The 22,645-nt window shown below is 43.4% G+C and overlaps 2 protein-coding genes across 4 annotated transcripts in view; one reads left to right on the forward strand and one right to left on the reverse strand.

Annotated features, from left to right (window-relative positions):
- PAFAH1B1 (platelet activating factor acetylhydrolase 1b regulatory subunit 1) overlaps positions 1–4,666 on the forward strand; it is a 64,234-nt gene extending 59,568 nt beyond the window's left edge. For both annotated transcript variants that reach the window (XM_084650595.1, XM_084650596.1), the window contains exon 11: positions 876–4,666. In XM_084650595.1, coding sequence (XP_084506721.1) covers positions 876–949 — 74 coding nt within the window. In that variant the 3' untranslated portion in view covers positions 950–4,666. The remainder of the gene's footprint in view (positions 1–875) is intronic.
- A 7,679-nt stretch (positions 4,667–12,345) lies between these two features.
- Positions 12,346–22,645, reverse strand: part of CLUH (clustered mitochondria homolog) — a 56,422-nt gene continuing 46,122 nt past the window's right edge. For both annotated transcript variants that reach the window (XM_084651004.1, XM_084651005.1), the window contains exons 20-26: positions 22,173–22,253; positions 21,042–21,167; positions 20,396–20,517; positions 18,302–18,395; positions 17,254–17,388; positions 15,573–15,646; positions 12,346–14,314 (exon numbers count right to left, since the gene is read on the reverse strand). In XM_084651004.1, the coding sequence (XP_084507130.1) occupies positions 14,146–14,314; positions 15,573–15,646; positions 17,254–17,388; positions 18,302–18,395; positions 20,396–20,517; positions 21,042–21,167; positions 22,173–22,253 (801 nt within the window). In that variant the 3' untranslated portion in view covers positions 12,346–14,145. The remainder of the gene's footprint in view (positions 14,315–15,572; positions 15,647–17,253; positions 17,389–18,301; positions 18,396–20,395; positions 20,518–21,041; positions 21,168–22,172; positions 22,254–22,645) is intronic.

Raw genomic sequence — 22,645 nt, forward strand, 5'->3', positions numbered from 1 at the left:
ACATCCATTCCTGATCAGTACTAAATCTGTCTACTCCAGGAATAAAAACATGGTATATGCTGATGTCCAAAGTCAAACACTTTGATCTGCATGAAGTTACTTAACGGTGTCTTGAATTTGTAGCCAAAGGATGCGAGACCTGAGCCTACTTCCAACTGATAGCAATCTGACTACCTAGTACACCCTAAGTTATGCTACAAACTTGATACAGCCATATATTTACACAACACTTTCTTAAATTAAAAAAAAAAAAAGAGTAAGGCTTTTTTTCCTGCCCCACAGAGCTTATGATTTAAATGTTAATAAGATCCAAACATTCCAGTATGAAAGGGGAGAGTTTTTCCTTGAGGGAACTGAGAACACCGGCGTTCTTCCAGCTGAACAATCACTGGGGAGGGAGCGCTTATCTTATTTGGGACCTTTGTGGCTCAGATTCAGAACATAGTTCCCTGAGCAGAACTCCAGAGGAAACCGAGATCTGCACCCTTTTTTAGAATATTTGGAGTATGCTTTTTGTTGAAATTATGTTGCAAGATCTTTTAACTTTGCCCTTCCAGTAACATCCTGGGCTGGGGAGTTTTAACACTTGCATTAGTTAATTCTCACTACCATCAACACTCTAGGGAATGCTTCTTAGGCTTATTATGGTTTTCTGTTGCAATAGTGTTTTGTCATGGGCCCTGACTCGGTTGTGTTTGTACAGTGCCTGGCACAACAAAAGATGGTCCCTGCCTCAAAGACTTTACATGCTGAGTCTCTCCTTGATCTTTATAGCATTGTTGTGTCTTTTCAGGGGGGGAAAAGATATTTTTGAAGGGGAGGGGGAACACTATAAATTGTTGCATTCATTTAATAAGAGTTTCTCTTTCTCACAGATTTCCACAAGACAGCACCATATGTGGTTACTGGCAGCGTAGATCAAACAGTAAAAGTGTGGGAGTGCCGTTGATTGAAGTCACATTTGACCCCCTTTTCCTCTGGATGCACTCAAATACCATGGTTATCCATTGAGCTCTGTTTAAATAAATATTGTCCTTTCATGTAAATTATTCTGGATGTAGATTGAGCTTATTAAATGTTACACACAAAGTATTCATGCATGGTGAATCCAAATTGTATACTGTAAATTTACATACGTTGTCTAGAAGTACCATAGGTTTAAGAACATGGGCTGGCATTGGTCACATCAGACCTATGAAGGCAGAAGTTGGATAACTGAAATAGGGCACTTAACTGAATAGCTGACGGTGTCGTTCTATGTTGTATAATTATACCTGTTTTTCTTTCTGCTGTCTGTTGGTGCCTGAATTGGTGACCTCATTTGGGAAAAGTTTTGTAGGGCTCTTTCAGAAATGTGTATCTATAGAACATCACTTAAGTGTGCTTAATAAATCTTCTCTAAGGATACTAGATAATAAGGCTGCAATTCAGAATCTTCTGAACCTTATATGTAATTAATGGGAATTAATTAAACTTTGGGATTTTTGTCATGACCCATTTGCCAAATCAATAGAACACATTTGTTTTGGCCTCCTGTTGCGCAAAGGGTGGTGTATTTATATAAACAAATTAACTTGTAAATCTGAAATAAGAGAACACATCTTAGTAGCAGCTGATGTGATATATTTATTTTATTTGGTCATTCAGTGGTTAAGCTATATGTAAAACTTCTAAGCTTAATGCTTTTCTTGTTAGACATACTTCCAAGAGGCGTCCTCCTTCCTAGTAGAACTTAATGATCTAATTTCCAACTAGAGCTTAATCTCTGCAGTGACTACGTTGTGGTAGCAGTTTACTGTTTGGTTTTGACATGGTTTGTGTGCAATGCCCATTACCCAATATCAAAGGACACTCTCCCTGTATTCTATGTGGGAAGCAGGGGAATACAGGGGTTCGTTAGTGCCCCCTCAAACCCTTCTGAAATGTGAGGTAATATAAAACATAACAAGTTTTAACATAGCTTGCATCAAAATTTACTGTGGTCTGTGTAAGAAAGATCTTAGGTACAGTATTCAAATTCTTTCAATAAAGCACTAAAATGGATCTGATTGTAGAGTGATGGACTGACTCCATTACAGATTTTGATACAAGTTTCTAAAAATAATTTTCACATTTATAGCCTTATAATGAGCCGCCCAAGTGTGGGAATGAAACTATCAGGTAAATGTTAAAAACCAAACAAAATCTTAGTCTGATTTGGTAATTAGTAACCCATTTCTGGTAGAAGTTTTAATTTGCATATCCCTAAAATTACATATTTTGATCCGAAGTGAACGAAAATATCAAATGAATATTTTAATCAGCATTTTTGTGACAAATTCCATTGTAGATAATAAAGAAATCCATTGCTTATCTAACCAGGTCTTTTTAAAAATCCACTTTAAAATTTGCAATATAATGAAGTTACCAGTCTGACATTTTAATAGGTGAATTTATTCTGTGCATTGTTTTATTCATTTTGTTTACATGGCTTTTAAAACTGTCCCTTTTTAAAGAAATGATTCAATGGAAAGCATTGGATTGGAGGGTGTACACACACTAAGGAGAAAATGGTGAGTGGTAAGATTTGTTAATTTCCTACAGTCACATACAAAAAGGGTCCATAAAACCACCAGAAGGACCTGGATTCTGCTATTGGTTCCTTGCATAAACATGCCTCTGGTGTAGGGGAGGAAACTGAGTGTTAATATATTTTGAAAGCAGATGAAGATGGAGGCTAATTCCTTAAATCTAGTGGTTTATATCATTCACGATAATGTTTTCCACAGTAAAACATACACAAATTTGAAGTCTTTGTTTTTGCTTAAGCTGTTTCAACTGGAAAAAACTTGCTGCTATTTATTTGTCCTATTTTGAGAATTCCAAATACACTGAGAGTGCATTTTAAAATTTCTTTATACATCTGCAACTGTAAAGTAGTACTGCATTTTAATTCCTGATAGGATCTAGCAACTTCAGTTATTTAAGGGTAAAGTAAACCCCACACGTGTACATAATTCATAAACATGAATGAGAAACTTCAAGGTACCGATTATGTGGAAATTGTGCGCTGCATTTTTTTCCCCTGTAGCATGCAATGATTTACAGGGACAAAGAGGAGCTAAAGTTTTGTTAGCAGCATTTTATTTGATTGAGAGAGTGAAACACCCTGCTGAGTATTTTAACTTGCAACCACTTAATTTGCAATCTTCTCCTTTAATAAGCAGTGAATAATCTCAGGGATGATCCTAAAATGGATCAAAAGTTAAAGCCCTGTTTTTAGACAAAAAGTGAAAGCTACAACACAGGAGTTGGGTTTCTGAGGATTTCCTGCAGCGTAGCCCCTTGATATTACACTGTGTTGATCTTTTTTCACTCTTTTCAATGTTTTCTGTCAGCTGTCTAATCCTGTGCCTTTCCTGTGATAAGTACAATGACGAGGTTACTGGTTTGGATTGGAAAAGGAATTTATTGGAGGGTTTAGAGGTTCACTGCTGCTTTGTCACTTTCCTTACTAAAATTGGCGTTTTTAAAAGAAAACATGTAGTACTACATTCCCAAATAGACAAATATGAATTATTTGCTCAAACAAATGAGAACAGACAGACATTCCAGTGCCACGCTAACTTCATGTGCCCAGGAAATCCTAGATGCATTCTTGAAAGTGCAAAATTTATTGTGGTTTAGACATAATCTGAAAGTTGATGTTTTATAGCATCTTGCACTTTAGAAGATTAAAAAGCCGTCCTGCTTTTGTGTATGGTGTGACCAATGATGTGCCCAGGGCACTAATTAAAAAGGAAAAAAAACAAAGCAAAACTAGTTGCTAGCAAGTTCTCCAAGGGCTGTGGAGCACTGTAGTGGTTTGAAAGCTTTGGCTATAGACTCACCAAGCCGTCTACTTATACTGTCAGTACCCTGCTTCTTCTGTTTGCCTCCTCCTGTTTTTGTGAACTGCCTGCTAATATCACTCTTAAATAGCTTCTGTTCCCCATAAAAGCTATTTAAAAGAAAAAATATAGACCTTTTTTTGTTGACCGTGGTGGCTTGATAATCCTTTAACCATTTGAAGATTAAAAATTGCTGAACTGAATGAAGGAAAAAGGCACTTAGACCGCTCATTCTCTGTCCAGCTGTACATAAAGTCCAGTGTATTACAAAGAAACCTAGTTACTACAAAGAATAATCTCCAAGAGTGGAGGGAAAAGTACTTGTAAAAAATGGTAGGGAAGAACACTTGGGGGGATGGGGGAAGTGAGCTGGATTTACAAGTCACGACTGGATTTAACTGGCCTTTTTATCTTTCCACTGTGTCATGTAAGTAGCTGCTTTCTTGTCCTACCTATCCTTCAGGCTTCCCCCAGTTCATTCTGAAGATAAGTTAGTGAAATCTTCAAGTTTAGAATTTGATCCTGACATTGACATGAAGGCAAACATCAACTTTTTTCATAAGAACGATGTAGAGGTGGCAGTTGGAGAAAACCGTTCCCAAACTGTAGGAGTTAACTGAAGATATGACACAATAATAATAAAAAAATCAGTAAAGGAATGTATATAATACTGCTCTGTGTTTTACAGTAAGATTTGTTGCTCTCAGACTGTGTAAAACAAAATTTATTCATGTTTTCTGCATATTAAAAAAATCTTATTGTACCAATTGGTAAACTATTAAATGCATATAAAACTAGATGTGGTTTTTGTTTCCTTGGATGCAGGAAGTAAAACTATTCTGACAAAAGCTTCTGTAGGTTCACCCTTCAGATTTTACTCCACACTTTAACTCCAAAACCCATTCCAACCAGGAAGTGTGTAAATAGTTCAAGTTGATTAGTTAGCTCTAATATTATAAGAGTATTAACTTAATTACATAAATGAGAATCTTGGGTTTAAGTGATGCAAATTGAAAATTTGACGGACTAGTTCAAGGAGACAAGGTCTGTGAGGTAATGTTTCACTGGACCAACTTCTGTTGGTGAGAGAGAAGTACTCTCAACAGCAGAAGCTGGTCCCATGAAATGTTACTTAACTCACCTTGTCTCTTTAATATCCTGGGACTGACACAGGTACAACACTGCAAAGTTCAAAGGAAGCTGCCTAACTCTTTATTTCCCATTATTTTTAGTTTCTTTACCTCCTAATTTTGTCCTTTCCTATTAAACAAGCATCAGTTGATGTAACACTTTTAATGGAACACTTATTTGTCTTCAGCCTTTTTGATGGTATCAGCACAGCATGGGGATTTAAGTTTATTGAAATGGCCTTCATGATGCTTTGTAGCAATAGTACAGAGAGATTGCAGTGGCATCTCTCTGCAAGGCTTGCTTGTTTGAGGTCAATTTTTGTCCAAGACTTACCTTATCTAGAGGATGGTTCCCTTCCGCAGCTGTCAGCTTCAAGAGTAGAAAATTTTGAGCATAAGCTACTTAATATGCAGCACTCAACCTGAGTTAGAAAGCTCTACTTGAGAAACAGTTGTGGTAGAGGGGACCCAGTGTGAAGGGCTTCTTGCACAAGAGCAGGAAAACTACAATGGTGGTTTGACATAACGGGAAATGAGTAAGACCCCATCAGTGAAGGAGAAGCAACTATGAACCTTTTCAGGCTCAATATGTGCTACCTGGCAAACGCCAAAGGCTGCTTGTACCAAGTCCAGTCTTCTGCGTTGGGAAGAGGCTTTGCTTGATAACTTAAATCACGCCGCTACTGTTTTGAATGCGTTTGAGGTTGAGGATAAACTACAAATGTATTGTTCCCTGTGGCTAGAAAGGAAGCTTTTGCTTGTACCAAATTGCACATCAGGTAAAGCTAGCTTGGTGTTGCTTATTTTGGATTGCTTTTGTTAGACAAGCAGAGTTATGTGAGTGGGGATTTTCCAATCTCTTACTGGACAAAACAGGTGGTGGTTTATACAGGTTAAACTGTAACTTGCGTGACTCCCTAGAACTCAGAAGTAACCATTTTATTGAATACAGTAGCAACTGTATGTTTTCTGTAATGGAGATTATCTTGTGACTGCATGAAGAGGACCTATCGGTGGTTCTAGTTGACTATTGTGTACGTAAAAGAAATGGGCTTTGTCTTTGTGCTAGAATGAAATGAGAGCCATACAGAAGGCCACAGTATTTGTACCTTAACAGCAACTGCTGAACTTAAGAGTAAATGCTATAATGAAAGGAAAAGCTTCAGTTTAGCAGAGGGAGTGGGAAGATGCAATTGGACTTTGGCAACCTACTGAAAGGTCCATCCACATAATACATTTAGTGGATACTGTACTACAGTGAATGATCACTCTTAAAGGCTTCTAGAACTTAGCAATTGCCATACTAGAGTTGCCAGCTATCATGACATTTGGTGTTTTTTCTTGAAGGCACAGCTCCTGGAATCATGTATTGCATGAGAAACTTTGAGCTTTGATGTTAGAAGTTTCTAGCCCTTGTGGGAAAGGCTCAAACAGAAGGCCAAGAAAAAGAACTCAAACTTTATTTTTAGAAATCTTTTGCTGGTCTGACTAATGATTTAGGTTAGATATCACAACATTTTTCCTAACTCTAATGATAGTTAAGCATGGGAACAGGTTACCTAGGGAGATCTGGAATGCCAGTCATGCTTTTGTAAGAACAGGTTAGACAAACACCTGTCAGGGATGGTCTAGGCATACTTAAGCCTGCCTCAGTGCAAGGGGATGGATTAGGTGACCTCTTGAGCCCTACATTTGTGTCCCCATTGCTCTAAAACACCCTTATCTGTTCAGTGGGAAGTCTCTCTCCCCATCCCTTGCTGTCTAATGTCCTAGTGGTAGATAGCAAGGGAGTGAATTTGACACTGATGAAAGGCATTTCTATTTTTTTTAGTTCTCAGAATAAACAAGTACAGCCTGGATGGTATTAGAAAAAGATGACTTGCCAGCCCGGTTTGGAAGGGGTTGTCCAAATTGTCCAGCAATGTGCAGCATGCTGTAACTTCTGGATCTTTAGCCGCCTTTGACAAAGAATTCAGCAGAGTGAGTGTTTTTTTTTTTTTCCATGTTTCATTGATGCTCTCCTTGTCTGGCTGTACTAAGACTGTGGACTGAGCCAGGGCCGGAACAGAGATTTCTAGCTGAGATACAGGTAGATGTGAAAATTCATTCTGCTGAGGTCGCCTGACTTACCAGCCATCTTGGGCAGCAGGTCAAATAAGAAAAGGCCTTCTGTAATTTTAAACATGTCAGTAATTCCATTCATGGTGTGGAAGACAAGGCAGCAGAAAGTTTCAACCCCCCCCCCACACACACACACCTCCCCTGTGCGCACATGCTCAAGTTTGAAATCAACATATTTGACTTTCCATGTCCTGCATTCTTGGTGGATAGCTTAGCCCTACTTTGAGTGCCTTACTGAGAGAAGCTTGACAAATAATGAAGACTAATTCCCAGGGCACTTTTCTGTGAAAGCTGAGAGGCAACTGATCGGTGTGTTTGGGAGGGTTTCAGAATTCGGTTTCATATGTAGTGGGTGGAGGAGTAATTCTCTGCTGTGGGATTTAGTGTTGGAGTCCGAGTAGCCCATTCTTCAGTCAGTTGAATGGGAAGGTGGCTGGATTCCACTCAACACAGAAGGGGTTAAAATGTTGGCCTTTCTGCTCTACTAAAAGGTAAAGTTGCAGCTAATTATGTATCCTTGCAGAATATTTGACATGAACTCAAATCCTGGAAATTCCTTTGGGAAAGGAAGCAGTGATAAAAATAGGTATCTATTTTTTCATACTCATCATGAATAATTTCCTCCTCCTGCTGCTTTTGCCGGCTTTCTCTGTTATATTCCCCCCCCCCCCCCCTCCTCCCACTGACTATATGAAAAGTGACATTCAGTTGTCCTCTTGCCAGCCTGATTAGTGAGTGGATGAAGTTTGTATCTTTTATGGTCCCACTAATAACCAGTGTATGTACCACTGCCTGCCATACAGGCCTGAAGTGGGTGATGTGACTGTGGATTTGGGTTAATCAGAATTGATAGAACTGTGATTAGAGCAACATTCTCAGGGATAGGCTGCTCATTCTTTAACTTGCACCACTAAAAGCAGTTGACATAAATGGAGAGGAAGGATGGTCCTGATTAGGGTGTTAGCCTGGGCGTTTGGACCCCTGGGCTGGTCTTCCCTGCAGTGTTGACTGTGTGTTAGTTGAGCAGTTTTATTGCAGAATGTTTGAGCAGTGGAGTTCTCTGGGCTTTGGTCCCCAATCTGTAAAATGGGGGTAATAGTAATTTTCCCAGCATGCAGGGTTGGTGAGGGGGGAAGCATGCCTGGGAGGTGCTGAGATGACGTGGTGGAGACAAGATCATGTTCGTTAAAAGGAGCTTTTCCTTGCTAGACGTTGCGGACGATACCAAGCTGGGAGGGGTTGCAAGTGCTTTGGAGGATCGGATTAAAATTCAAAATGGTCTGGACAAACTGGAGAAATGGTGTGAAGTAAACAGGATGAAATTCAATAAGAGCAAATGGAACTTAGGAAGGAACAATCAGTTACACACATACAAAATGGGAAATGACTGCCCACATTTCAGGAAAGATGTGGACAAATAGAGTATCCAGAGAAGAGCAACAAAAATGATGAAAGGTCTAGAAAACATGACCTATGAGGGGAGATTGAAAAAACTGGGTTTGTTTAGTCTGGAGAAGAGAAGACTGAGAGGACAACAGTTTAAGTATGTTTAAGATTGTTACAAAGAGGAGGAAGAAAAATTGTTTTTCCTAACCTGAGGCTAGGACAAGAAGCAATAAGGGTGGTTTAGGTTGGACATTAGGAAAAACTTCCTAACTGCCAGAGTGGTAAAGCACTGGAATAAATTGCCCAGGGAGGTTGTGGAATCTCCATCACTGGAGATTTTTAAGAGCAGGTTGGACAAACACCTGTCAGGGAGGGTCTAGATAATTAGTCCTGCTGGGAGTGTAGGGGACTGGACTAGATGACCTCTGGAGATCCCTTCCAGTTCAATGATTGCACGAAGGAAAATACTTTAGGAAATTCAGACCTCCTAAAACCTCAACTACCTCTAGGGAGGCAAAGGGAGAGGTTGGCAGTACACAAACTGCAATTAAAGCATCATAACAAGGGCGGTTGTATTTCATTCAAGGTGCTGGGGAAAATCCTGAAAAGCAGCAGCAGCTCATCCTCACCTTTTGACAGATCCATGGTTCCACTTGAGTGCGAGGTTCCATCGATAACTTAAACAGATGAATTCATCTTCTGATGTCTTTGTGATGGAGGCCCAGAGTTCATTTAAATTCCCCAAGAGTGAGCTGTTCATTTTGCTCTAGCCTATTCAGTCTTGAGCAGTTAAGTTTCACATCAGACAGTGATTGCAAAGGTGGTTCCTTCTGTGCATGTCCCCTCACTCCCAAGAACAAACAAACCACTTGCTACCACGATCAATGCATGGCTTACTTTGTGTGCGGAATTTGGAATTGAAAAACCTCTTTAACTGTTGAGGGTTAAAGAACTTTGATCCTGGTAGTTTAATTTATGGATCAGTGTCTGCAGCTCTCTTTCCTACAGTGCAGGCATAAAAGGAGTGAGATTCTTTGCTGTTATAGCTACAATTCTCTGTGGAGTTCTGTATTTTTTTTGCTCATTTCTTCCTCCTCCCTCCAATAGCCCCCCAAATGAGCAACTTTGTTTAACCCTAGGCAGCACTGCGATTAGTCATTAGAATTGATTTGGTGTTGAATATGGTACCTCGTTACTGTACTTTCCAAACCTACATTCTTGTCTGTGCCTTATGAGGAAACCACCTAATCAGCTGGTTGCTCCTGATTGTTTCTTGAAACAAGGCTAGACTCAGATGCTGTTACAGATCCACTTTTAAGTTTACACCCATTCTTTCCCAAGGTCTAGTTGAAATACTTTGCACTGTCCTGAGGAAATGGCTGAAGGGGGTACCACTCCTTGGCCAGGGCATTTATTTTAAAAGAAAATATTGACTAGGTGGTTGTAAGGCTGATGAATTGAGTTTAAAAAACAAACCCAGGCGGAGTTGAGCCAGCATGTGATGCAATATTGGTAATGTGCATCTTGTTTTCTGCCTTGCTCTAGCAGGTACCTCTCTCACACACTGCTTTTTCACACTTAGCAGGCATGTGTCCTGTTCCCACTCCAGTGTGGGAGGCCAGAGGTGGGAAGCTGGCTTTTAGGCTCATGTGGCCTGAAACGACTCAAAACAAGGGATCGAGTCTGAAGGGTTTCAAAAAAAAAAAAAATGATGTGGCACCTTAGAGACTAACAAATTTATTTGAGCATAAGCTTTTGTGAGCTACAGCAAATTTGTATTAAGAAGTGGAGCCTTTCCACTGACAGGGAAAAAGCTTGGAGTCCCTTTTTGGAAGTGATGGGGAGGAAAAGCCAACACCATCTTGGAGAATCAGAACAAGATTATTTTGAAAAACTGATCAGTTCTAAGCCCCTCTCTTCCCTATAAACTGCTCTAGTATAAGCTACTCCTGAAGCTGGGTAGAGCATAATTATACCAAGCAGGAAGGAAAATTAACTACTCCCAGGGGTTAGGAACAGGGCTTGAGCATTCATTTTCTTTAGTGTTGAGACAGGTACCTCCCCAGCACTGCATGAGGGGGCAGGGGTGGAGTTGGTTACGTGGTGCTATTTTTATTAATTTAAAAAAACTTACTAAAATGCAGAAATCAGGCTAGAGAACAAAACATGCAGGAGGCAGGTGGTGATTCAGCTTCTGTATCTAAGTCTCATCTGCCCTCCCCCCTTACTGGGTGTGGTAGGAAATCAGTTTAGACTACTCCTCTGCTTCTGTGACTGTCCAATTCATTTCCCCCACTGCCTGGGTCGTGACTCTGCCTGTGAAGAATTCATCTCTGCAGGGACGTATCACTCCTGAAGTGGTGTGTAGCTTACCGAAAGACCTGTGCCACCGTTGTGTGGCTAAGGAGCACAGAACCTACTGCTCCAAACCCCAGCCTTTGTGGATGCTGCAGCAGAGACTATCCATTTTCATAGGCTACAGGGGAAGGAGAACTGCCTACAGTCCATTTGTGTTGCATTCCCCCCAAGCAAAGCATAATGTGAGACTGTTTAAGGGCTTGTCTAAACACCATAGCACAGTTTAAAAAAAAATCATATCTTGACACAAGGTGTATAGACCAGGCCTAATTTGGAAATAGAGACTTACACAATTGTGGATACTTCACTAAACAGGAACAGACAGTCTCCATTATTTCCTCAGTATCTAGGCCACCTACACCTCCTGCTGTGCCAAGAACTGGAGTCTTGGGTGTTATGCATCTGGTTAAAAGGAACCCAGAGGAGTTCATGCTTGGCCTAGCTCCAATATTCAACTCACTGTCTAACTCCTATGCTACTTTACCTCTTTCCAAAGAGAGGGGGTGGGTAGAATCCAAACAACTGACACTTCATCCCAACTGTTTAGGTCTCTTCCTTGCTGTTCATGTCCTACATGTACATCCAGGTGCAGTATAAATTACATTGCTGAAGTTCCCTTACTGTGAAATCATTAGACTGCACTATAAAAAAGGACAAAATTGCAGAGGGGTGAGAAAAGCAGTGGTTTACCTACCTCCAGGGACCTTGAGAGACAACCCCATGAGTTGTTCTATAGTTACACAAAAGTATTGAGTGCCCTCAACATCAGATACGCCATCAAAACTCATGAGGATCCTACCAAACTACATTAAGTATTTTAAAGAAATGAAAAGTTACTCACTTTATAGCAGTTGCCACATTTTACAGAGGCAGAATGTTTGTCATTTCATCAGAGCAAGAGTAGCGGCAGGTCAGTTACCTTCTATACAATTTGCATGTGGTTTTAGACAGGATAAGAGCAGGGGACCTTGGAGATGGCTGAGCACCCATGCTTGATTTGTGTTAATGGCCACAGCTGTTGGTATTACCTTTTTCAAAGGAGAGAGATTCAAGCTGCCTGTGTTGCAAAACAAATTTGCCTAGGATCAGAGCAATCTTAACAGGACACTGGTGCAAAAATCCACAATGCAGGTGGTTGGTTTGTTTTGAGCTTCATTAGAAATACAGAGCCACTGGGGAAAAGATGACATTTTAAGCACTTTAAGGGAAGTATTAGCTCAACTGAGTAAGACACTCACATCCCATGGAAGTTCAGTGGCACCTGGATGATTAATGCCTATGTGCTGATTAATGCTGGGGTTTTCACAAGAGCTTGAGTGTATCTTAACCCACCTATGACTCTGGGCTCAGTCCTCTTTGGACCTGGTTTACACCATGGGTATTTCCCCTTCTTTGCACTAGTGTGAAGTAGAAGAAGTGGCACCATAATCTGTTAAACAAATCCCTGAACTCTAATTTTGTTGTGTTGAATGAAAGCAAACTTCTTAGTAAACTACTTTGCACATTTTATTTTATTTAAAAGAGGTTTAATTAATGGACTAGAACTGGAAGACATTACCAAAAACCCTTTTGTGAAAGATGCCTTGTCATTTATTGAATGGTTTTCCACAGGGGAGCAAGTTCTTTTGGATCAGGGATGCCTTCTGCTTTGTACATTCACCCCCCCTCCCCTCCCCTCAAAAAGTTACAAATACCCAGTAATGCAGTACAGGAAACCAAGGATAAAGAGCACAGTGATAGCACTTGTTTTCCCAGAAGGTCATCAAAAAAGCAATGCAAATTAGCATAGTACCAGTGCTGACAAAGAGACTGGACTCCTTGGGCAGCATGATATGGTTTTGGACTAGCAAACATCTCACTGTATGTCTTCATTTACTTGGAAAAGGACATTCAACTCTGTCGGCATCCCATGACCTGCAGTGGATCTCACCTATTTGCCTTGTGACTGCACACTAGGAAGCATGCTGTATTTCAGGGAGGGCAGGCAGAAGCGAGAAGAGAAAAAGTCAATATTGTTCATTCATTGGCATCTGCCATGTCAGTAACATCCATTGCCTGCAATGGAAATTCTGCTGGGAGTGATCTCAACCCAGCCTGCAAAAAAAAACAAAACAAAAAAAAACACACAACCCCAACAAAAACCCCAAAACAAGACATTATCCCTAGCATTAAGTGCTATGGGATTTTTAGTATTCTTTCAGCCAGAGGGAAAAATGCCTAGCAATTTTAGGTTGTGTAAAGACACACATGATTCAAACCTGTAGAAGTTTGCCGATTACCTTACAATTAAAAGATGATTAACTTCTGATGCTCATTCAGCTTTGTATTAAAGTAGCTGCTGTAAGAAGGGCAAACTCCCCTCCCGCAAGCTACTGCAACAGAGGCCAGGTTTTCCCCTTATGTGAATTTCATTTGTACAGTCCACTTTAATGCCAACACTGATCTAGGGTAGGCACTGGGATTTTCCATTGTAAATGGATTAATAGGTACTTTTTAAAAATTTTATTTTAAACCCTTACTCTTTGGATGCAATTTCCTCAGTTACTCAGGCTCAAGCAGAGAGCACAAGGGCTGCACCATGACCTACAGATCATGAAATCAGAATGTAAACGGTATGAAAATCCCATGGACACTCGGAACTGAACAACAAAAGAAAGGCTAGAGGACCCAAATGGCTATATCCTAATGTAGCAAAAAGCAGTATGTTTCCCCTCGCTCTTCACAGGTTGCAATCAGTTAGACAAACCAGTATAGCTGCTTTTTCCCCCCTTAGGGCAGCAACTAAAAACAACAACAAAAAAACCCAGTATCATTTGGCTTGGAATCCAGGTTTTGAGCTAAAACTGCGCACTGGGATGGGTGTTCTTGCAAAACAGTGTCCCTTAGTCAACGTAAAATGACCTGAGAAATGTCCTACCTCCAGCCCATTCATTTGGAATTCAGATATATGTACAAAGTCGAAATGGACTGATGACACACACACACACGCGCGGCACGCACCCCCCCCCCCCGGCCTTGACAGCCACTGGCTGTCCTCATCTAAGTTGTTCTTTCATACGCTGCTGCACCCTGGCCACCTTTCCCCCTTCGTGTGGCGGACCCGAGCACAGTCTGGTTCTAGTTCTCAACTTAGCTCTTTGCATTGTGTATTAATTGTACCAGTGCAATAACATTGTCAAAAAAAAAGAGAGAAGCTGCCCCAGGGGAGCCCGAGACCCTGGTTCAGACTCAGAAAGAGGGGGAGGGTTTAAACTTTTTTTTTTTTTAAAGGGAGGTACACTTTAAGCAGAGCTCTGTGCTGGGGGGACCTCTGCGGAAGCCATGCTCGGCTCAGCCTCCCTCTCCTCGGAGCCTGTGTCTTCTGCTTCCAGCTGTTCGCTGCTCTTCACGGCCTCCTGGAGCTGCTGCCGTCGCTGCACCTCCGCTTTAAGGTTCTCCAAGTCCTTTTGGCTAGGGAGGAAAGCAGAAAGGGGGGGGGGGGCGTATTACAGCTACTTCGGGAACGTGAGACGAGGAGGGTGAGCATTGTGGGGGAAGGTAGGAAATCCTGGGGGATTTCCAGCCTCCTCCAGCGTCTCTTTACAATGCCAGCCCTCTGGTGAAGTAGGGCCCTGCACACCACCTGCCAAATGCAGCTGGCCTGTTTAACAGTGGTGGGATAACCCACACTTACAGGCTGCTCCCTGCTACCTCACCAGTCTTGTCACTGTAAAACTCGAGTTATTCAGTAAGGCCAGGATGGGACCGTTCCTTCATTTGGCCCAGGTATGACCCTGGGAACAAGGACAAGCACTATTGTGCTCCTAGAGGAGAGGCCAAAACATTTGCCGACCCGAGGGCCACATCTGGGTGTGGAAATTGTATGGTGGGCCATGAATGCTCACGAAATTGGGGGCTGGGGTGCGGGCTCTGGAGTGGGGCCAGGGATGAGGTGTTTGGGGTTCAGGAGGGGGCTGTGGGTGGAACAGAGGGGTTTGGAGTAGGGAGGGCCTCTGGGCACAGGTTCCAGGGTGGGGCCAGAAATAAGGGGTTCAGGGTGCAGAAGGTGAGAACAGTTTCCTTTCCCAATGTCAGCCCTCTCCCTACTGAACTGCCACCTGGCTCCAAGGGGCTTTTTGCTGGACTCTCCTCTCCCAACTATACATGGTCCCAAAGGAGACCAGGCCTGCGTTCCCCCTGCACCAGGCAGAGGTCACGAGATCAGCACAGCTTACACATTTCAAACTGCGCCCGACACCTTTGCCACCCTCCTTAGTGAAGCTGCTGACTGCTCCCCTGGGCCCGTGGCCCATCCTAATTCTGGCTGGTGGTCAGCACTAGCTGCCTCTGCCATACCCAAGGGGCAGACTCAGAAGTTTGTAGGCCTGGCATCTGTGAATTCAGCCATACCTTGAGGCCACTGCACCAGGCTCAGAAATGATTTGTTTACCGAAGAGAAGCACTTCGCATTGACTTGGTGCCTTTTGCTAAATGCCGTCAGAAAAATCACCAACTTCCCCACAATTCTTTGCCACTTATCGGGGTCTCCCTCCCACCAACCAAAGAGCCCACACTGAAAAAGAGCTCGATACAAATGGAAGTGTCAGATTAAAATAATCCCTGGGGAACAGGGATTTACAGGGCAAACAGATTTTCCCAAAAACAGCCATGCAGCGGGGCTCCGGGACAAGACCAGAGAAAAAGCACGCCACCAGGTGCCCCACACTACCTGAGCGGAATGAAGAGAATTCCATTGATAATATTGAGCTGCTCCAGCACACTCGCCATACTGGGAGCGGTGAACTAGGGTTAAAAATAAATCAGTCAGTCAGCCATTTGTAAGCCATCCTAAAAAGCAGAGACCCCTCAGCATTGACTCACACTTGATAATACTTCCTTACCTCCTAAGGAGGCTGAAGGATAAATCAGGTGCACCCCTGTACATTTGTACAGCACCGAGCGCAATGGGGCCCTTCTTAGTTGGTCCCCAGGCACTACTGTATTAAACCTGATTACTAGTTCAATGCTGGAGGCCTCAGAAGTGCTTATGTGGACAGGAGAGATGGGAGACAGAGCAGGGCAATAGGATTGCATAACTATCCCAATTTTGGAACCAATTAAATGGGCCAAATTTGAATGGATTTGGGCTTTTTAATTTCAGGGAATAAGGAGAGATTAAATTTTATGGTCTCGTGGATTTGAGCCATTCCCTCAGAAATTGACAGGAGGGTGGGGATGGGGGAAGGATTAGCCTTGGCACATTTAAGCATCTGCCTTAGTCCTGGCCTGAGTGTGTCACCTAATTCGAGTTGCATCCATAATCTTGCTCAAGACGTTTCGTTTTAATCTCTCCAGTTCTGTAGCTGAAAAGGGGGGGAACCCAGCCGGGAACCCAGCAGTACAGCAGTTCCCGCACAGCAAGTCCCAAGGGCACTCACCGTGTGTGGGCGTTTGGGCTCTTCCCCAAGCACAGCAAGGAGAACTTTGCTCCCGCAAGGTGCGCGCGCAGATATGAGCAGCTGGTTTTGGAAGCAGACGCTTCACACGCTAATTGCTGCAGTGTTGGCGGGTGGGCATGGCCCTGCTTGGATAGGATTTGCCGTCCAGCCTCCTGTCAGGCTAGCTCTGCCGACAGTTCGGCTGAACGTTTATTCACCTGGTGCTTGCTTTCCATGTATTTCAAAATGCTTTGCAAAGAACAGGGGCCATTTTACAGAGGAAATGGAGACAGAAGTTAACGGACTCTGAGACAGTCACAGTTAATCAGTAGTGGAGTCAGAACTAAGGCGTTCCAGGCTCCCAAACTCAGACTCAGGGACTGCCTGATGCTTTTGTACCGATTTTTCCAGCTGGGACTGACCATGGTGCAGAGCAATCACCCAACCTCCTCAGTTTGGGGGGTGGGGGGGGAAGAAATCAGAACCCAGCAAGTTCCTAGGCCTTTCTTGCAGTTATCTGACCATGAAACCGCCTGAAAAATTCAAAGCCAACAGCACGTGTCACACTGGTGCATGAGCTAGTGTTTCAAATCTGACTCTTTGAAACCTTCATTTGTAAGAGGCACCCTGCAGTATCAGGTGCTCTCTGTCTAGCCCATTTCTGCAAACCTATAGACCAAGACAGCTCAGTTTCTCTTGGGGGCAAAAGAAAGTCTTAACTACGAGGTTATGGGTAAGGAATCCAGAAGAACATTGCTGAGCAGGTGGGGTTTAGAAATCCAGGGTTGCACTTGGTCACTTCTGTTTTGGAAGATCCTACCTGCCCAAGAAACCCTGTGCAAGTAAAATAGGGAATACCAGTAGAGCGAGTACTATCTCCCAAACCAGGAGAAACAAAAAGTTTACCCATTGCAACTGTTATTGCAGCAAATACACGTCTTTGCGGCAAATACCCAGACGCAGGCAAGTTACCTTAAGTGGCATAATGTTTGCATTGGATCCATTCTTGTAGATCTCATTCATTGTGCGTTGAAGAGCCACTGCTTGCTGAGTCAGGTATTTCAAGTACTCAGAGCTTTCTTTGGTCTTTTCGTGGTGTTCTCCAAGCTGGCCAGAAACAAAACAAACACCCTGTATCAGGACAAACCCCGAACTCTGCCTGACTCACAGCATTTACATGCAGCCGACGAAGTGAGCTGTAGCTCACGACAGCTTATGCTCCAATAAATTGGTTAGTCTCTAAGGTGCCCCGAGTCCTCCTTTTCTTTTTGCGAATACAGACTAACACGGCTGCTACTCTGAAAAGCATCTACATGGTTATTTGAGACAGTGTAAGATCTCACCTACTGCAACCCACTGGGACTGGATTTTGTCTCTCTGTAGAGTGAGTGCGGATGACCTCGTCTAACATGCAACACTGCCTGCAGGCAGCTGCTTATCAAAACGGTGCGCTTGCATCAAGAAGATGCATGTTCTCTCTCCGGTTAAGAGATGCGTCCTCCACCAGACTAAGCATTTTGTCCATGAGAGCGAGCTCAATCGATTGCCTGGCTTCTTTGTCGAACAGGTTTGCCTGAACACGTTGGCAGGTTTGCTGCATCTCCGTGAGCTCTGCAAACAAGACAGGATCCACCTGCCCCCAGGACTGGTTTGTGTCTTAGATCTGAAAGGGCATTATCGGGAGCGAGACGTGCCCTCTGCATCTTGTCACTGCTTTCTCAGAGCTTAGCATTCTGCAGCAGCGATGAAGCCTGCAGGTGTTTCACACAGACTGAAAATCTGTCCAGTGACTGCGACACTAAGGCTACGAGTCAAACGGGAGACCTTGTGGCAACACTAGCTTTCTAAAGGCACGTGGCAAGACAATCACCTCCTAACAGTCTAGGAGGAGTTCTCCACCAGCTGTTCGTACGAACAAGCCTCCCCCACATTGTAAGATGCAGGACGGTTTCAGCACAGAACTAGGGGCTTCGCACCGGAAAGCCAAATGGGGCAAGCGAAGCAAACATATGCCACTGACCTGATTTTTGTAGATTGTGTAGCCTTCCTTTTCGTGCTGTAGAGCTGATCGGAATTCTGCTTTACTCTCGTACACTCGGGCTACCAAGTGATGGCTGCAATGGAAAAGAAGAAACGCGGAGCTAGATTTAATGAACACATGGTCAAATCAAGGGAGAAAGAGTTCTTCTGTGCTGCAAAGAGGTGCAGGCAATGCTCAGTGCTAAGAACATAAGAACGGTCATACTGGTCAGATCAATGGTCCATCTAGCCCAACCCTGGGACCAATGCAAGATGCTGCAAGGAATTAACAGAACAAGGCAATCATCAAGTGATCCATCCTGTCATCCAGTCCCAGCATCTGGCAGTAAAGCTTAAGGACACCTAGAGCATGGGGTTGCATCCCTGACCATCTTGGCTAATAGCCATTAATGGATCTATCCACCATGACTATATATATACACACACATATATATACACACACATATATATATACACACACATATATATATATATTTTTTTTTTAAGTTTTCACCTTCACATCATCCCCTGGCAAGGAGTTCCACAGGTTGACTGTGCATTGTGTGAACAAATACTTCCTTTTGTTTGTTTTAAACCTGCTGCCACCTCACCATCTCAGCTCAAGGGATGACCAGGGTCAAAGGAGGCTGCAGCCAGATATTTGACTCTCAGTACAGGGTGTTAGTAGTTACCTTCTCTCTGGTTAACTCTTCAGACTTATGCCATCCTAGATTAGGAAATTACACCTAAAACCTAGCAAAAATAGACCATCTCCACATCACTCCAGCCAGAGAAGAAAAGTCACCTCAGACTGGACTTGAGATGTTAATTTTTTGGTCACTTTCTACTGCTTGGGAACAAGAAGTTTATTTTCTGTCCAGGACATTTTAAAATGCCAGCTGTATGTTATGTGCTCAGCACTTCCAGGTAATGCTGAAGGCCATGAGAATATCTAATTGGCCAGGCTTCTCTCCCAGGCAGGTAATTACAGTGAGACGAAGCAACCCAGGGGCCTTCCCTTTCTAAAAGGGCATTTTGTTTTCTTGGAAAGCGAACATGTGAATCTCTTGATTAGCCAGCCCGGAGTCAGAATCTTAAAATAAAGACACCACTGGCAGCAACAGCAGGAGCCGCCGATCCAAATCACCTGGTTGTTCTCCAGTTGGGAAGAGTCACCCTGGCTTGGTCTCAGCAGCTCGAATGTTCTTGGAATGGAAAAAGCTTTCTATGTTTGGCTTCGTTATTCTAAGGGAGGTTCTGGATCTCAACACACATCCTAGCCCTACGGAGGCATGCAGGAAAATGTTCTCTGTAGAATTTGTATCCATCAGTTGGAAAACAAAATCAGACTTGTGGGGGTGCTTCAGAAGATTTCTCTTCACCCTGACGAAGCACAGATGGCTGCAGCGTGGGGGTGGCAATTCCAAGTGGGACAATGCACACTGGCCAGTTTTTCCAAGGGAGAGGTCTGTAGCAATGGGTATTTACCCAAGGAGTTTAAGATCTGATCCTAAGAGGTGCTGAGTGCTCTCAACTCCCAGTGGAGTCACAAAGAGCCACGTCAAGGATCAAGCCCTTAACAGTGAAAGAAAAATGCAAACGATCCCTGTGTCTCCAGGCTATTTCAGCAAGAACCAACAACCAGGTGCTTTCCATCATCTCAGTCCCCAGATGTACTGATGATATTTATCCCTCTCCTCCCAGCCTTCACTTACTCTTTCTATTCTTACACAGGAAGCAGGGATCATCTTACGGTGTTTGTGGACAACACCTAGCACATTGTATTGTGGTAGATCCTACATGTAAATAATTCTAGACCCCGATTCTCAACCTTTCGAAGCAGCTATGCCAGACTCAGCCGAATCAAGCATCGCTACCTTCCAACTGAACTGGGTGGTCAAGCTCATATAAATGGTTGGGGGAAGGAACATGAAAGAATGGAGGCTTGCACACAGCTGACCAGGGACAGCACTCATAAGCCAGAGCGGGGCCCAATCCCAGATACGATGAGGGTAGATTCACAGTCCAACTTTCCTATACAGCATCATACCCCCAAACAAACTTCAACCCATTTCCCCAGACCGAGGCACCGTACCTCAGTGCAACCTTCAGAGACTTGGAGCCGTGATACTTGGAGTTGATCGCCAGAGCATTCTCCAGGAATCTGAGGGACAGGTCGTATTCCATAACTCCGTGAAGCACCAAACCAATGTTGTTCTAAGGGCAATCACCACACACAGGTCAGAGATCAAGAGGGAGTTCACAGGTCAGAGAACAAGAGGTGACTCCCAACCAAGCCTTTCGAGCTGAAGACACAGAGAAGTTTGTGGGCCTGTTATTTTTATTAGCTCTTTGTAGAGGACCCCACAGAGATCAGGGGCCCATTGCACTAGGCACTGTGCGCACATAACTAGAGACAAACTTTCCTCCAAAGAGCTCTGAGCAAGGCAAACAGAGGGGATGAGAAAGGAAGTATCCTCATTTTACGTACACGGAACTCAGGTACAGGCAGGTTAAGTGACTTACCCAAGGTAACACAGGAAGTCTAGGGCAGAACTGGGAACTGACCCCACATTTCCCAAGTCCCAGTCCAGTGCCTTAGCCACAAGACCACACTTCCTCTTTACAGAGCTACATCTATGCGGGAAGGGATGGAGAGACATTGCCTATTGACGGGATTAAAATAAGTGAACAAGCTTCACAGAGCCTAGACAAGGAGTTTACTCAGAAGGATCACTTACGTCTAAGAGTGCCATTTCTGGGTGGTCCTCTCCAAATACCAACAGCATGAGGTAGCGTGCGCGGTACAGAAGGTTTAATGCTGTGGAGAGTTGGCTGTTGGCAAAGCAATACAAAGCAAGGTGCATCTACAGCATAAGAAACATTCAAAGGTTAAAAATGGGGCATCACATCCTCAGTACAGAAACTCATCTCCCTCCCACCTGCCCCCCGCCTTGTCTGGGGCACTGAGAAAAGCACTGCCTTGAAGAATAAAAATAATTCAGGTTATAACCATTGGAAAGTTACTCATCCACTAGTCAACCTAAAGAAGCCTGATGTGCCGTGTGAAATATAGTGGCAAGACATGGTTGTGTTAATATATAGCTGTCAGTATCTCCTAGTAGCTTCAGAAGATACTTCAAAGTTGACCTGCATGTATACTATCCCAGCCGTTACACAGAATTTTCAAAATTGGGATCATGAGAAGGGGGCGGGAGGGGCTGCAAAAAACTCCACAAAACTATTATACACACACACACACACACATATATACACACACACACATATAAATATAAATATCTGGCCAACCAGAACAAAGAAGTGTCTCACACAGCAAGACAAATACAAATCAGAAAAAACAAGACTTTTGTATTATCTTATGGTTGAGCTATTAATTTACATCACCGTAAGACTTGGCAACATTTCAACGTGAGCAACTGCAGGATCAGATTTTTGGAGAGAAACTTTGAATACCGCCTTCTACAGAACGACAAGGCCAAACTGACAGCGTGAGGTTAGCTGGGAGAATCCATTTCAATCTCTCTCTTCCCGTGATGGCTATAAGTGGGGTTTTTTTGGTGTATATAAAGTATTAGCTTAAGGGCCTGCTTTTCACTTTTAACTCTTACGATTCAATGACGCCCCTGAGCAAACAGAGACCCACTTTTCCACACATCTTGTTCCTAGTAATAAGAGGCCTAAAGAAAAGAAACGCCCCCAAGAAAGCGTGCAGCATGGGAAGAACAGGATTACCAAGAGACTGTTTTACAAAGTTAAGGAGGCTGCAGCTGTCTTGCAAATGTGGGCATAAACTGAAGCCGCACAGACACCAGATGCGAACACGACATTCACTGTTTTCTCTTTATACTCACATATTCTTGGATTGTGTTGGGATGCTCAATGCCCAGGACCCTCTCACTCATTAACACTGCTTTCTGTTGATTACTTAAGGCCTACGAAAGAATGACAAACAGGAGGATGTAGCAAATTCTGAGGCATATATTTCAAGAGATACTTGGGTCGGAACTGGCGAGAGGAAGGTATCTTGGTTTCCAGCCTCTCTCTCTCAAAAAACGGAGGACACTCAGCGACAATTTCCATTCATTTTTGGACTTCAGCAAGAGAAATGCCTTCTAGCGACTCAGTGAGAAGTCTGGGTGAGTTGTACCAGGGCACAGGTAGGTTTGCCTCTTGGCAACTCTTCTGCCTGGGCAAGTGGGAGACCCAGATTTCATTTCCATTGGGAGTCAGAGGATATGCTATTCTCTGTCCCTGGGGTGCACTCTGATAGCCAAAGCCTGAAGGGCTGGAAATCCCAGCACCCTTCAGCCCAAATGAGCCAGCA

This window comes from Lepidochelys olivacea (assembly GCF_965140295.1).
Source record: "Lepidochelys olivacea isolate rLepOli2 genome assembly, chromosome: 17".
Lineage (NCBI taxonomy): Eukaryota > Metazoa > Chordata > Testudines > Cheloniidae > Lepidochelys > Lepidochelys olivacea.